Source organism: Labrus mixtus, chromosome 17 (assembly GCF_963584025.1).
Source record: "Labrus mixtus chromosome 17, fLabMix1.1, whole genome shotgun sequence".
Lineage (NCBI taxonomy): Eukaryota > Metazoa > Chordata > Actinopteri > Labriformes > Labridae > Labrus > Labrus mixtus.
Window position 1 is genome coordinate 16,548,782 of NC_083628.1, and position 15,503 is coordinate 16,564,284.

At 40.8% G+C, this 15,503-nt stretch overlaps 1 protein-coding gene across 5 annotated transcripts in view; it reads right to left on the reverse strand.

Moving 5' to 3' along the window:
- Positions 1–974: 974 nt before the first annotated feature.
- LOC132992583 (PALM2-AKAP2 fusion protein) overlaps positions 975–15,503 on the reverse strand; it is an 84,702-nt gene continuing 70,173 nt past the window's right edge. For 3 of the 5 annotated variants that reach the window (XM_061062009.1, XM_061062005.1, XM_061062008.1), the window contains 8 exons: positions 11,327–11,548; positions 10,797–11,156; positions 9,891–9,989; positions 9,707–9,808; positions 8,083–9,547; positions 7,031–7,209; positions 6,120–6,158; positions 975–4,522 (listed from right to left, as the gene is read on the reverse strand). In XM_061062009.1, the coding sequence (XP_060917992.1) occupies positions 4,382–4,522; positions 6,120–6,158; positions 7,031–7,209; positions 8,083–9,547; positions 9,707–9,808; positions 9,891–9,989; positions 10,797–11,156; positions 11,327–11,548 (2,607 nt within the window). In that variant the 3' untranslated portion in view covers positions 975–4,381. The remainder of the gene's footprint in view (positions 4,523–6,119; positions 6,159–7,030; positions 7,210–8,082; positions 9,548–9,706; positions 9,809–9,890; positions 9,990–10,796; positions 11,157–11,326; positions 11,549–15,503) is intronic. The other 2 variants (XM_061062006.1, XM_061062007.1) reach the window with 2 other exon arrangements.

Below are 15,503 nucleotides of genomic sequence, written 5' to 3' on the forward strand. Positions count from 1 at the left end.
GTGTGTTAGGAACACATTTCAAACCACACACGCCCACTTCTCCACTTCCTCCTTCTCATGTGCTCAGCTGGCTGGTCGGCACAAGTGATGAAACTACAGTATGAGGTTTGTCTACTTGTGGCTGTGTATAAATGTGTGAGAGATTTGGGAAACCACCGTCTAGCCCTGTCTCTATTCAAAAGAGCCCGCCCTGTTTGAGCCTACTGTGAGTTTTCAACAGACACAAGGGTAACAACTTTCTGAATGGAGCACAAAAAGGAAAATGATATAGGCTTCCTTCCTTACACCTTAGCAGTGGTTATGTCCCATGGCTTACATATAATAGCCTAGGCCTATATGACGTATTCAATAATTAAATATCTTTTAAGGTTTGTCTTTGCTTGATGATTATACTTTCTGTCATAATAAAGATTTAAGGTTTAGCCTACTTGAATGGACTTGGGACCCTAAGGGTCAGTCTCTGATTCATCTTAAGTGTTCATCAACGTATTTCATTATCAGCTGCCTTTTAAAGTATAGCCTCAATCAGTTGGTTGTTTAGTCTGTTAGTGACTCAGCATATTGCCATCATGAGTCACTGGAGCCCAAAAAACACATCTCATAGTTGCTTTTTTTTGAAAGTGAGTTTTTTTGAAAGTGAGTAAAAAAAAACAAAAAACTGAAATAATCTCAGTGTAGATGCTGGAAAGTTCCGCTTTTTCAGTTTGTGGTCACAAAATAATAGTGTTGCCAAAAAGTGGTTAGAAACGATTCTTTGTTGAGAGATGCAGAATTATCCAAACATGTAACATTTATGAGTCAGAGGATGAAAGGAACATGCCTTTATAAGCATTTCATTGCATTATTGCAAAAGTACTTTTTCTGCTTTTCTTATTTATAAGCTAACACAATCTAGAAATAAAATTATAACAGCGACAAATAATTGAATAATTTAAAGTCCAACACACACGAATGAACCACTCAGACATCCCACGTGTACTGATTTTGTTTTTAATGAGAAAATAATCATAATATGTATAGTAGGTGTATAACTGTGAGCCTTACATGTGCTATAAAATAACAAAGCAGAGTATGAGCATACAAGTGGTTAACATAGGGACAGAGGTTATGCTGTATAGTGTAGAATAAGATCGCTGCATCACACACAGACAGTGTGTGAGTCCCATACCGAAGCACGGCGCTTCTGCAGGTGAAAAAAAACAAAACAAGCTAACAGCATTTAAAATAATGATAAATAAATCATCTCTGCACCATGAATTCAAACATCAAAAGCCTCATAATAATAATATTATTATTCATAATTTTTAATAAGCAATCACATCATTTCATTTCCCCTGTGCATGTGTGATGTTGATTACCATTTCAAAAGCATTATGTTCTAAATGAGAACTCAAAACAATGATGTGAGTGTACTGACATGAGGAAAGTTTATGTGTGTGTGTGTGTGTGTATATACTGTATGTGTATATTAACACAGTTTTCCCATGTGCTGCTGCAGCTACAGTAAAGTACAGAAGTTGCTGCTTGCTTTTTCTTATTTAAAACGTTACTATGAATAAAGCACAGACACATTGGATGCTTAACTTGCATTCAGAATAGCCTACTGGTCTTTGAATTTGAGCTGTATCTGTTTTTATGTGACCTCTAAAATCAAACGTCTCTCAGATAGAAATGATTATTTTCTTACCGTCTGACTGTACAAATAATGTTCCTGATGTCTGGACATAAATGGTCTTTCTGTCACTCTGCTATCGTTTGGACATATTCTTTTCTTTTGCCCTCTAACTCATGTGGCAACATAAATCTCAGGTAAGCATTAGTTGCTCCTGTTGAATTTGTGGGCTAAACACTATTTCTGCTGTACCACAAAAACCTCTCATTACGAAAGGGATACAACCACTTTAAATAGTTTTCTTCACTTCATATATTATTTATGCATGTATTAAAACAAGAACCAGGAGAATTATCTGGATGTGGGTTTTGTGTTTCAGGAGAAATGGGCACATCACAGAGAGGCACGAGTCCATGGTTTTTTTTTTGCTTTAGGTTGATGACACTGGCACTGCGCTTCCCTCAAAGAGCGTGTTAAAAGAGATCATTAAATAAATGCAGATCAATTGCGTGGATAAACTTGTCCTGCGCTCAGGACGGGGCTTCCCCCAATAAATATAACATGGTCATCATTACTGTTGAATGTTCGCTTGTGTCCAATATTTCCTTTTTTATGTGTGCAATTTTACCTCAGTGCACATTCATCATTCAGACATTTCTCTGAGGATTTTATTCAGTGTGAGCAAGGTTAGTTCCTAAAGGTTAGTCCCTTGCTGAAGGACACTTGAGCAGGACACTCTAGACGTGGCGATCAAAACTAACCTCTTCTTTACTGGAACATCTTTATCACCATCTGCCTAAAAAAAAAAAAAATCCCATGGGCTTCAAAAGACAAGCTATCAAAGATTGTAAAGTACAATTCATTTTCCAATTTTCAGATTAAGTGGTACTGAAATACTGTTTCCACAGCCAACCAGGCACATATTTACTTAGACATGTACTTTAGAGGCATCCCAGTAGGCTCCTAGGATTATTCTAGTTATGTTTACTTGTGTTTCCTGTATCAGTTTTGAAGATGAACTTTGTTTACCACACCAGGTGAGTCCACAGTATCACCACGCTCACAGAGGCCTGTAACTGCAGTTATTTTTCTCTCATATCACAAAGCAGAAAATCTCATAATTCTGCACAGAAAAAACACCTCTCAATACATTTAGTAAAAAAAAAAAAAAAAAAAAGGACAACCTCAACTCCTGAATCTCCCCTTGAACAGACATTCAACCTGTTGTCGCAGCGTTTTGTGTGCTTGTTTCAGGTTTGGATAGGAGTGTCATTACGTGCACACAATCAAAACCTCTTCAATAGGCTTGAAAAGCAAAGGCTTACTAAATAGCAACATTCTGTTTTTGGTATAACAAATATTTATAAAAACGCCTTTTTTCAATATCTCTTTCATCAAACTATATCCTCAGCTAACAAGGTATAGCAGATACATGGCAGTTGCCCACCTGGAACACCAACATACTGTATATGTTCATAGATCAAATACACAGTCCTACCTCAGTATAATACATGAAACAACTGCTTACATCAGAAAGCACAGGTCACGAAAGCGACGTAGCCAGCAAAGGTAAAATATGTGATTTCTAGAGTATAAAACCCCCGACACAGCCCTTTAATTAAATACAAACGCTGACTGAAGTGGCGCAAACATGACCCCCCACTTAGCCTCCCTCCTCCCCATCTCTTTAACTAACACTAACACTTCTACCAGACGTGAAGTCACTGAAGAAAAGTTTTTACACACAGATCTATAATCTAGTTTTGTACTTTCTCTAAAGTCTACTGAAACTGTAGTAATGCAGAATAGCAGAAGAAAACACACATCATACATACTGTAGTGTGCATCCAACAATCACTGATGTTCTAAGGCAAAGTTGAACATTGATGCTAGTTAAGCTACTTTCATTGCTAGCATTTAACAGCTCATGGAGGCTGACCCTTGAATGGGCACTTTAAGATTGAACACAGACACTGGGATTGCAAAGCTCCGCCAACATGTAACGCACAGGAGGACCTGCAGGAGATAAATCTTTACGGATTTTTGAAAGTGATGCTTCTGCTTCACATAGAGATCAAAAAGCATTCAGCGTTCCAAAATCCAGGTTAAGATATTTGAAATGACAGATGTTGTGTACGACCGTGTGATCAGGCTTCACTTTTTTCCTTTTTCTTGAAATCTTTATAGTCACTCCGCACACACCATCTTTTCCATTCCATGCAATCTTTTTTTTTTCGAGAAGACTAGGGTTTATATTAAGCACCCCTCTTCCAAACCAACAACTTTAACTCTCAGGCAAACCTGGCTTAATAAAATCTTTACATCTCAACCTGTAGTTCAATAAAAAAAAGTTACAGGTGAATGAACAATCCTATGAATACTTAAGTCATTCAGCGTCTACAATCTATTAAAAACCTTTTATCCCAAACATGTTTCCGGAACAGTGCTCTTAAACCACCATAGAAAAAAAAACTCCTTCAAAGTGTCTCTTGCATCACCGACTTTCTTTAAACTCATCTCAACACTTCATATGTTTTTCACTAACTCAGTCTCTTAACATACTTTTGCTCCTTCAATCCTCAGGGCCACAAACCAGCACTTGATGCATCTCTTAAATGAGACCCCAATGGGTCATGTGATCTTCAGAATACTATAAGTGAAATAAATACTGTTTCCTTTCTTGTCCTTAAAGCACTCGCTTCCTCTTCTCCTTGATGTCTTTTCCTTTAGTCTTTTCATCCTCCCTTAACTGTATCTAAAAGTAGCATTTTACTCCTCCTCCTCCTCTTCTTCTTCTTCCTCCTCCTCCTCCTCTTCTTCCTCTTCTCCTTCCTCGTTGGCATAGATGCCTGCTTCCCACTTCCTGGCCATGTCGCTTTTCCTCCTTGTGACGCGAGTGGCCTCGAGGACCTGTCGATTGACATAAAAGCCCATCAGAGGAGAACGAAAACAGAACCACAGAAGCACAGCACACAGTGACTTTAAAGTAGCATGCAGTGTCAAAAACTGAAGCAGCGCTGGGTCAAACTGTCCTTCAGTAAAGTGCTTTTTGTACTTATCAAAATAAACCCACCAAAGGAAGCGCAACTGCAGTATTTGACAATAAACACAAAGGTGATTTTGCTCCACTTCAGGGATAGTTTCATGCTTTGATCTGTATTCCGTGTTCCACCACGAGTTGCCAAGACAAATACAATCTCACACATACACAAACATTGACTCACAAACACATTGGCACATCTTTGCACACAGAAAAGATGTCTCTGTGAGAGGGAATCCCAAGGTGAAGATACTGTAATGCAGATTTGAGGTAACGGTGGGTTGTGTAGGTCTGACACAGTGGGAACGGTAGAGGTCACAAAACTGGGCCTCTACTCAAGCTTCTACTACTTGAGTAGTTAACTATGACCTCCAAGCAGAAACGATGTTAACAGACACCCAACACATAAATATACAACTTTAAACAGATCATATTTTTACATTAAAAAACCCTTAAAGAAACCCATGTATGGTTAAACGCTCCGTAATTTGTTGATGTGATTAAAGCTCCTGTTGGGAACTTTGTTGATTTTGGTGACCCCTGTTGACAAAGTGGTACCTCTTGTCTCTTTGATGAATTTGTCCTGTGAATATTTGTTGTATTTTTCATCAAAAAAATCTCCCCCTACCTATTACTTATCACTACACTTGAATGTGTCACTGATCGCAAAACTTTGTTGTGGAAAAAAAAGGCTCTTTCTGCAGCTTCTGACACCTACCCTCCCAGCAGTGGTTTTAGACAAAAAAAATATAAAATGGTAAATAAGTTATGCTGATGGTCTAGTTTGCTTCTGTGGGTCATACAGAGGCATCAATATTACAGTCAGACTGTGTCATAGAAACTCCTCACAGTAGCTTTAACTATTAGTTTTTGTTTACTGAATGCAAGTGCCTTCGATTGTGTGTGTTGGGGGGGTTGAGGGGGATTAAAGGTCACACCAAATCCAGGGACAAGCACATGCAGCACCAACACCACAGAGCAAGACAGAAAAGCAGTGAGACCACAAGCAGACCTGGGGCCAGATATTAACATTTTTTAAACAAGTTTTCTTAAAAGAAGAAAGTCAATCTTGAGTTTAAAACAAAAAAAAAGAAACATCCCTGTCTAAACAATATGGACCAGTGTCATGTGTGGGGGACTGTTTGATTATCTACAATGGCATAATTTAGTGGAGAAAGAAAATAATTGCAGGTGAACATCTCCACTATTGTGGCTCATGTGTACTGTAATTGGAGGCTTGAAAATAAACACATTCATATTGACATGAATACAGAAAGATTTGACAAATGTATACAAACGTTTAAACTTGAAAGTAATGTGTAAATCAAAAAAGTGTTTCTTCAACTTCTACAGAAAATCCAAATCCATACAGGTATGAATTTATTTTATACTTTCACACTTCAGTCTGACCCAGGTCTGTTAGTAAGGCACTTATTGGAGAGAACAGGTTTAGGGTGCGACAGGTACCTCAGTGGTTACCTCTTTAGCCAGCAACAAACGGGCATACTGACCGACCAGCAGGAGAGAAGCAACAGTACACATAATCAACACATGTGATGTCATTATGGGTAAACAATAATAAGATCAACAAATATAAAAAGTGTCATATAAGGGAATGTTTCATCAAGTGTGATGTGTTGCTAAATAAAGAAAAATGTGAAACAGTTGAAGCATTTTCAGGTTATTTTTTCACCATCCTGAAAGCCATTTAGCAACATAATTATTCTGTCATTCCTTTGGAGACATTAAAGTCTGCCTAAATTAAATATTTCCTTCCAGGAGAGACTTCATTCTGAACAATGACACTCAGCCAGGAGCATAGTTTGGCAATAACAGACTCATTTAAATGAAAGCAAAACATTGAGCCAGGGCAGAAATACCCTTGACGGCTAATCTTTACTTTCAATTTCATTTCCTGTTTCTGGTTTTGGAAATTCCATTTGGTGTTGTCAAGTATTTACTCATAATGGCAACAGGTCACGGATAGAAGCTTTCCATCAGACTGACATTAACAAATCAAGGCAATCACAAGAGTTAAACAGGCTTTCAATGTCTCAGACTTATCACTCACAGAAATGAATTTTGATATAATTGTTGCATTTCCTCTGTGCCCAGTCATTTCACAAGAACCTCAGTTTTTAAAATTCATTTACGAGAGTTCTATCTTAATTTTTTAAAGTATGAATTACTTCGAACCCACAAATAAGGGTGTTTAAGTCACAGCTGCGCACTCAAGGTGTTATGTATTTGTTTTTTAAGTTGCCTAAGGTTGACAGCTTTGAATTAAAAAAAAAGTACTTCTTATTTATTAACTAGTATAAAAATGATAAACTTCCTTCCTTTCTCTCGGCCAATTCCTTTTCTAGTTGAATACTTACACTGTTGTCCTCCAGTTTCTCCTTCCTCTTAACATTGTGTGTCTTATAGTCCTCCATGAGGGTCTGCATGAAGTTTTTGGGGCGAGATCCTCCAGAGTCCTCACTGCCGGCGTCGGACAGGGCTCCTTCTGAGGGTGAGGGTGAGACAGGCGGTGCAGGCCGAACCTTCTCAATCTTTCCTGCACATCACAGAAAAACATATCTGTTAATTTAGTAGAACAACAACAAGCGTATTTAAACTGGAGGGAGGTTTTTTTCCACAATTGCCGTTTTGATCTTACAACTACAAAAATAGTTGAAATTATTAATAGAGCTTATGGCTGTGTCCCATTTATGTTTCTTTACTGTAAGCATTCTGGATCACTTTTGTAGCTTAAAGGCACATTTAAGTAGAAGAGGGCTGATGTTATAAGATACACCCTTTGATTTTCCTGTGATGACAAGTCAAAGTGTCTACTTAACTAGCAGTCACAACTTGTCTGCAACTGTTACCATGTGGCTGTATCACATTTCCAATGTACCTTTAGCATCCAGTTTTTAAGAAGCCAAATTTTATTTTTTTCCCTTTCTGAGTACTTAATGTAAATTATACATAAATACAAATGCCACAAAAATACATTAAAATCCCCTCCTACTCTTTGTTAAAATTAACCACTAGAAGAATGAGCTGCTTGTGTACACAGCTATGTCAATATGCTACTATTTAGCCTTAGCCAGGTCAACTGTTTACTGATGTTTTGGTTGAAGATTGGTTGAATATTATTTGTATACCAACAAGTGTTATCTCTGGACCCTTTACAAAAGAGCATATGGGATAATATGCTAATATGCTGTTAGCATGCTAGTGTAAGTGCTTATCAATTTGACTTGATTATGGAGCTAGAGAAATATTAGGAGACAATATGAATGTCTGTGCAAATCCATTCACTACTTCTTGTGCTATGTCAGTGGTAAAAAAGCAACTATAACCTCGAACTGTCGAATTGTCAACCTCGAACCCGGTGTCTCATACAGGGACCAATGAGAAACCCCCTTTTCATGTCCTGTCTAACCTGGTGCTGTCTTCGCTGTCAGTGTGAGTCTAGCAGGCAGGCTGTTGCTCTTCTTCTTATCTGCTGGGGAAATGGTGGTTTGACGCGTCCCCGTCCTCACGCTGCCGTGACCGCTGCCTGGCATGTTGCTGGCGCGGACATTACTGACCGGCTGTGCCTCCCTTTGTTTCTTTAGCTCCTCCTCCCTCTGCTGAGCTGCTCGTATCTCCTCCTCGATCATCGACAAAGTTCGCTGCTTCTTGGAGCGCAGGCGGAATGGCCCACTGGCTGGCTCAGCCTCAGGGGCTCGGGATGCTGCCGCTGTGCTGCGCAGCTCGGCCGCCTCTGAGTATTTACTGAAGTAGCTATACTCAGGTTTCTCCGGGCTCGGAGGTGAAGGGGGGCGGTAGACTGGGGCCGGCCTGGGAACAGGAGCTGCTGGGGCAGGGGCAGCAGTTGGAGCTGGCGCTGGAGTTGGGGCTGAGGAGGCAAGTGCTCTGGCGTAAGAGGACTGGATTTTGATCCTAGGGCCTCCATCTTTGGCTCTCTGTGGGGGAGAGACAGGCTGAGTAGGAGGTGGAGAAGGTGCCTGGAGTTGTGGCTGCTGCGGTGGACTGGAGGGCTGCAGCTGCTCTGGAGCCTGTTGTGACTCAAAAGCTTTCTCCTCGAAGATGACTCTTACATCGGGGCATCTCTCTGGCTGAGGGGACAGGTTCAGAGGCGCAGGGCTGGACGACATGGGCGAATGAAGACTTGGAGCTCCACCAGAAGACACAGGAGAGGAAGAAACTGGCACTGGGCTGCTCGTAGAAGCCGTGGATGGAGAAACAGGGGCGCTCAGTTGTGAAGAATTCAAGCCAGACGGATGCCACTCCTCTCCATTCTGAGCTGCCAGGGCATTTTGGATGGCATTTTGGACCAGCACCCCAGCTTGGTACTCCAGCTGGTCTTCTGTTGGAATGCCACTGGACTGCCCATTGACTGGCGTGGTGGGCTGAGGGGTAGGCGGTGATGATGGGGTGAGAGGCAAAGGAGTAGGTGGTAGTGAAGCCCCACTGTCAGAAACATTATCCAGGCTGAAGGCAGTAGTGTCCTGAGAACGGACAGACAGCTCGTCCAATCCTGAGTCGGACTCCTCAGCATGAAAAGCTGAATGGAAATGGCTCTTCCCTTCCTCGTCCTCACGAAGGATTGTCATTACAGCCCGCGCACAAGTAAATTCCCCTGCCAGTCCTTCATCAGACCAGGACACGTGACCGTCTCCTGTTTCTGCGACAAAGTCACTGCCCCCCTGGCTGCCCCTGGTTATGGATTTAGAAAAAGGTTTGGCGGAGTATATGTGAGGAGCTATGTCCCGCCTGGTGGCATCGCCCTGCAGGAACTGCTTCCTGGCTAATGAAAAGTCGATCTGCTCCTCCACAATGTCCTCCTTGCTGTGTAGTTCCGGGTCAAATGTCACCATTGTGGGAGGACCGGACAACTGGGGCTGCAAAAAGAGACAAGGTAAGCAGAGGACCAAAAGAGAGTTAGAATCAAGTGAAGGGAAGTAAAAATCACAAATACAAACACGAATCAGCATTGCCTCAGGACAGTGTATTGTTTGGAGTTTCTCGAGTGTGTGGGGATGTTATGTGTGCCTGTGTACCTGTGCATATGGATAGGTGTAATTCTGTTTCTGCTGCTTCCTCTCCTGGTATTTCTTGAGAGACTCGAGCTGATCAGCATCCAGCTGCTCTTCCAAAGGAACCTTGAACAAATACCCAAATTAATAAATGAACCCAAGAACAACACAAACAGTTATTTAGGAAGTCAAAATGAACAAAGGCTACCTCCTGAGGTGGGTTCCACCAGCGCTGGGCGATCCCGGGGTTTTTCTTTACTGCCTGGCCTTTGATCAGCTCCTGGCGCTCCCGCTCCAGCTCCTGAACCTGACAGGGAGAATAAACCAGGAGAAGACGAAGAAGATGAAGAGAAAAGAATATGAAAATGCACAAAAAAGCATTCTCTTTATGTCTTTATTTAGAGAACAGTGGATAGAGTAGGTAACTGGGAAAGAGACTGGGGAAGGACAAAGACCCGAAGTACCAAAGGTCAAAGTTGATCGGGGACTATAGTCTCTGTACATGGAGCGGGATATAACCCCTAGGATCTCTGCAAACCCCACAAACAGCGTTCACATTATTTTTCCATAAGCTTAGTGTTTTATAACATATTCACTAAAAATCTGGTAAGCCATATTTGGTTTCTTTTTTTTTTGTATTAAAATAGAAGTTACATTTTATCTGAATTTCATCTTTAAGCTTCTCTTGTCACCAGTTAGCTGATATCTTTCTCATGTCGAAAGCATCAAAGCGAGCACTTAAGACTTGTTTCCAAAGTGCCAAATCACAATCTGATTTTTAAATGTGCTGTGCTCACGATGGATTCATGTTGGGTCTTTGTAAATAATATAGCAAAGAGTCTTTTGCCTGCTCTTTTGTAAAGTGTCTTAAGATAACATTTGTTCTGAATCGGCGCTGTACAAATAAAGATTGATTGATTGACAGTTGATTATTTACATTATATTAAGACTATAGTAAGACTTCTGAAGAAGGCCCATGAGTGCAAGAACATTAAAGTGTTTTTAACTTTAATACAACACAGATACTGAGTCCAGACACACAGTAACAGTACTGCTGTAATCTTTTGTACCTGTGTGTCTGAATTCTGCGTCACATAATCCGACAGCCATTTACCTCCTCTGAGGGTCGCCTCCTCGTCACACGGACCTGCTGCTCCTCTCCAGGGGAGAACAGTTTCGCTGGCCGCTTCTCTTCCTGAAACGCTCTCAGCTCAAACTTGGCCCTGCTGCTCCCTGACTCCTCTCCCAGCACGTGGCCGTTGGTCCTCACAGCCGAGTCAACCTGGTGCAGGAATGTGGTTTGCCTCTGGCCCTCAACGACGACGTGATGATTGACAGGAGGGGAGGCCGACACGCACACAGAGGGGGAGTGGCCGTCAACGCTTATGGGTCTGGTGTGTTCTGATGGAGAGGAGTTCCCATTGGTGGGTGTTTCTGAGGCAGCGTCCAAAACCTGGTCCAGGTAGCGGATCTCCTGTAGAAACACCAGATAACAGAATACTACTGTATTAGGCTACTTTACTGAAGTGATCTCTAACAACTAAATAAACAAGGTTATTATGCACTTATTGGTGGCCTATATGAATTCCTGCTCAGCTAAAATATAATCAACAATAATCAAGAGAAATGGGGATATATGCATACCTGCACCACCTCGCTGTCAGAAGTCTCTACCTTCACACTAACTGCATTGTGGGCTCTGTTAGAGGGGCTGCTAAGGTAGTCATGTTGGATCTGCTGGCTCTCCACCTCCATGTTTGCCGGTCTGTCTGTTATAACGCTGACTGACTCCTGGAAACTGACGCTCTTCAAGGCTCGCTCTCTTGGTACGGGGTCACTGACATCCTCTGCAGCCCGCCATGATTTCTGTCAACAAACAAACGCAACAAACAAAAGACATGGAGTTCAGAGATGTGTACGAACAGAGGAGCTTTAAAATGTCACTTGAACATTTTTATAAAAACAATAAAGCAGGAATTAAAAGATGAACTGCTATACTTGGGGGTTTTTTTTTTCTGTGAGAGGTCAGACTATATTGCCAAACATTACAAACACCTGACAGAAAAACATCTGTCTGCAATGCAGTAGTGTTAATCCTCTGCAGCAGCAGGGGAATTTATTGTGAAAGTTCCCACCACTAGGGGGCCCCCATCTCCCTTGTTGCTTTAGCAGCTATGACAGACCAGAAACATAACATTTAAAGACCTTCAAGACTTTAAAAACAGTATTAAGAACATTTGCAGGTATTTCAAATACAGTGACTCGTATCAGTGACTATACTCTACAATGCTTTATCTCTTGATGTATTGGACAACATCCAAATTGGTGGGTGGGAAAATAGATCACCTGTGATAGTTAAAGAAATGCTTTTTGCCCCTTTGCAGGTTGTGACTATAAAACTGTCTTTTTGTTTTCTCTTAATTAAGTATCATTTGACACTTGGGAATTATGTTCTACTACCACAGGTGATGGAGTTTTCAGGAAAAGATACTTTCTGTTCTGCCAGTCTTCTCTCTTATCCACTTTCACTGACTGCGTTTTTTTCTCAACCTCAGCTGCTCATTGAACGCTTTTGCTGATGTGTTTTTGTCTCCAGTGCCAGGCTCAAGGCCACATCACCACTTGATGTTATGAGAGAAATGAATAGATTCCAAAAAGTTAATTTCCCTGCTGAATTAGTCCCAGCAGAGGATAAAAAGGAGTTGTCACAATGTAATGAAAGGTCACTTCAATTTCTTCCAAACGAAATGAAATGTCAGCTTAGTAATATACAACACATTATTGACATCTAGAGGTGATTGAGAGCTGAAGCACCAGTACATAAAATGTATATTTTTTTAGAATAATAGAGCGTTATAACCCATACTTTGAAGCATCTAATAAATTGTGGTTTACCCACAGAGTGAAAAAAATGTGCAAACAGGGGCTATGTGCTTAAAAGACACATGGTTGGCAGACACTTTGGCATGCAGGGATCAAACCTGTGACCTGCTTTTGTAAACCAACCATCCAACACATTCCACACCAACATTTAGCAAGTAGCTACACTAACACACTCCTGTTTTTATGGGGCTTTCTGTTTCTGCACATGGCAACGAACAAATACTCTACTTGCTTCCTGTTTTACTGCCTTTACACCAGTTTCACCTCTATGCCAAGGAGGTGTTTGCTTCCATGAAGGGTTTGCTGACCCTCGCCTCTGTAACATGTGGGAGTGTGTGTGTGTGTGTGGGGGACTTAATGAGGATCACTTCAGTGAATTGGCTCACTGTTCACTTAAAGTGCTCACAGCCATAAAGAGGAAGTCTTAACTTCTACCCTTTTTTCACTGAAAGAGCCAGACACTTAGCAGACTGCCATTTATTGTAAGTCAGGGGAACCTCGACTGTTATGAAACACGACAACAGTTGTTTCTGAAGAACTCAGTGACAGGTTTCACGACCTGGTCTCAAAACTAAACTATATATTGTTTTAGTTTCCCTTTCTCCTTTCTCTCTTTCAGCTTCCTGGTCCTTATTCCATCTTTAACTCAATAAACTCTCTTTCATCTCCTTTTCAAAAGCAACATTTTGCACACACTCCCTTTTGTGTCAACCATAACTTCTGTTTCCTTCCTTGTTTTTATCTACTAAGAGAAAAAAACTCTCCGAGGGCATTTTTTGGTGACCCATCTGGCTAAGTCACATGCTACTATCTGACTTTATGTCATCTAGTCAGAGTCAGTTATACACATTCTTTTTAAAGAAATATCTCAAAGATGTCCTCATCAAAATTAAAATCCACAAACCTTTCATGTAAAGCGTCATTTTTGTTCATTTATTTCAAGGTCAAAAACGGTTTAATTCTTAGATGTGATACGGAAAACAAATCCATCAACCAAATGCCAGTTTGAATGACGGAAAAGAAGAAAGAACACATGAACAAACTTAATTAGAAAAAGGAGGTTATCTATTGGAGGTGCATCAAGACGGGGCGTACACAGCTATGCTAGTAGCTCTGTCATGCTAGTAGCTGTGAGGCTGTACTTAGAGGAGCAGCAGTGATTCAATCTATATGCTAACATAAGCATGCTAACAATTCAATATTGCTTTAAAATGTTAACCAGTTGATTCAAGTCATTAACTTTCTATCATTTTCCAAGCTGTACAAACACAGCTGAGGATAATGGAAATGTCATTAGCTCTGCAGCTATTTGGACTTAAGCTGCATTAAACCTGATTATGATTCTAAGTCTGAGGATCACATAGTAGTAACAATTAAGTCTGTGGAGGACTTGAAACAAGCGCAAAAAACTTTTTAGCAATCTTTTCAACAGTTGTAGTGACAATTCCCTCGTGGATGGAAACCTCACTGTGGTGTGAAATATAACGTCTGAGGATACACAAAGTAGTTAGGTTTCATCCTGTGGGTGAACATGAACGCCTAAATGTAATGTAACACATTTCTGTCTGTAGCAAAGTGTTGGACAATCAATAATGTTCATTGTTTAAGTTTTAGTGTTCAAACACCACAGCAAACAGGGCTCTGGAAGTGATAGACAGACATTTTTTTTAACCTCTTTTGTTGTTCAAGAAGCATCAAATAGAAGTTATAATTTTGGACAAATAATCTAACTTTCAGCCAAAAGTTACTTTACAAAGTTTTAACTGAAGCAAGACAAATCTTTGCCTGACCACACTATGACGGAAATTGAAAAACATTATCATAATAATGTTAAAAGTACTGTTTTCTTCTTCTCCTATTTCCTTTGATCAATTTCGTCTCCACTCTCTTTATTTTCTTTTCACTCCTACACTCCATCGACAAGTCAAATGTTTTTTCAACCCAGGTAATGATATTAGCGATCATTTGAAGACCAGATGTCACTCCTCTGGACACACCCACACAGACGAGGTGTCTGTCCTGTCACATATGACCCATTGCATGTACCATATGTGTGTGTCTGTGCATGTGCAGGAATGTGTTTGTATGTAGGAGACTAGGAGTGTGTGTCCAGCAGGCAGGACAGTACAGAGGGGGAGGATATCCTGTTACCGCCTGAGGAAAACAGTACTACAGTACAAGAATGTCTCATATGCAATGTTATTCTGCCTCACACACACACACATACACACACACACACACACACACACACACACACACACACACACACACACACACACACACACACACACACACACACACACACACACACACACACACATACACACGCACACACAATAGAAGGAGTGTGCATGTGACTCTAGTTGTCCAGCAGTGCGTGCTGGTGTGAGTCTGTTCTTCCAAGTGTGTGTATTTCTGCTGGATTTGTGTATCCACGTGTGTGTTTGACTCCTGTGAGGTGAGCTGACATTCCAAGCATAGCTGTCCTCAAGGCTCGGACTCTAATACTTGTGATGAGGGACATTGTACACCATGCCAGGCCGGCTTAAGGAGCAATGAGTGTGTATGTGTGTGATAGAGAAAGAGAGAGACCGAGAGAGAGAGACATGAAGAAAACTGTAACCAAAAGTCTAGAATCCCTCATAATTGAAATACATGAAATGGCAATACACACATGTGTATTTAACAGTAACCTAGATGTGTTCATATTGTGTTGATAGTTCTATAATAATACCTTAATACTTTCAACTCCAGATGTGTCATCTGCAAAATGACAACATTAAGGAAAAACCTACAAAGAGAAGACATTTTTAGAAGTCCAGTCTAAGTTAAGGATCTATTTTAGGGTGAGGATGTGGACTTTGGAGCTTTGAGTCCACTGTTATTAATAAAACAGGGTTAGCTAAGGTAAATTATTTTTATCTTGTCTTTCATATTA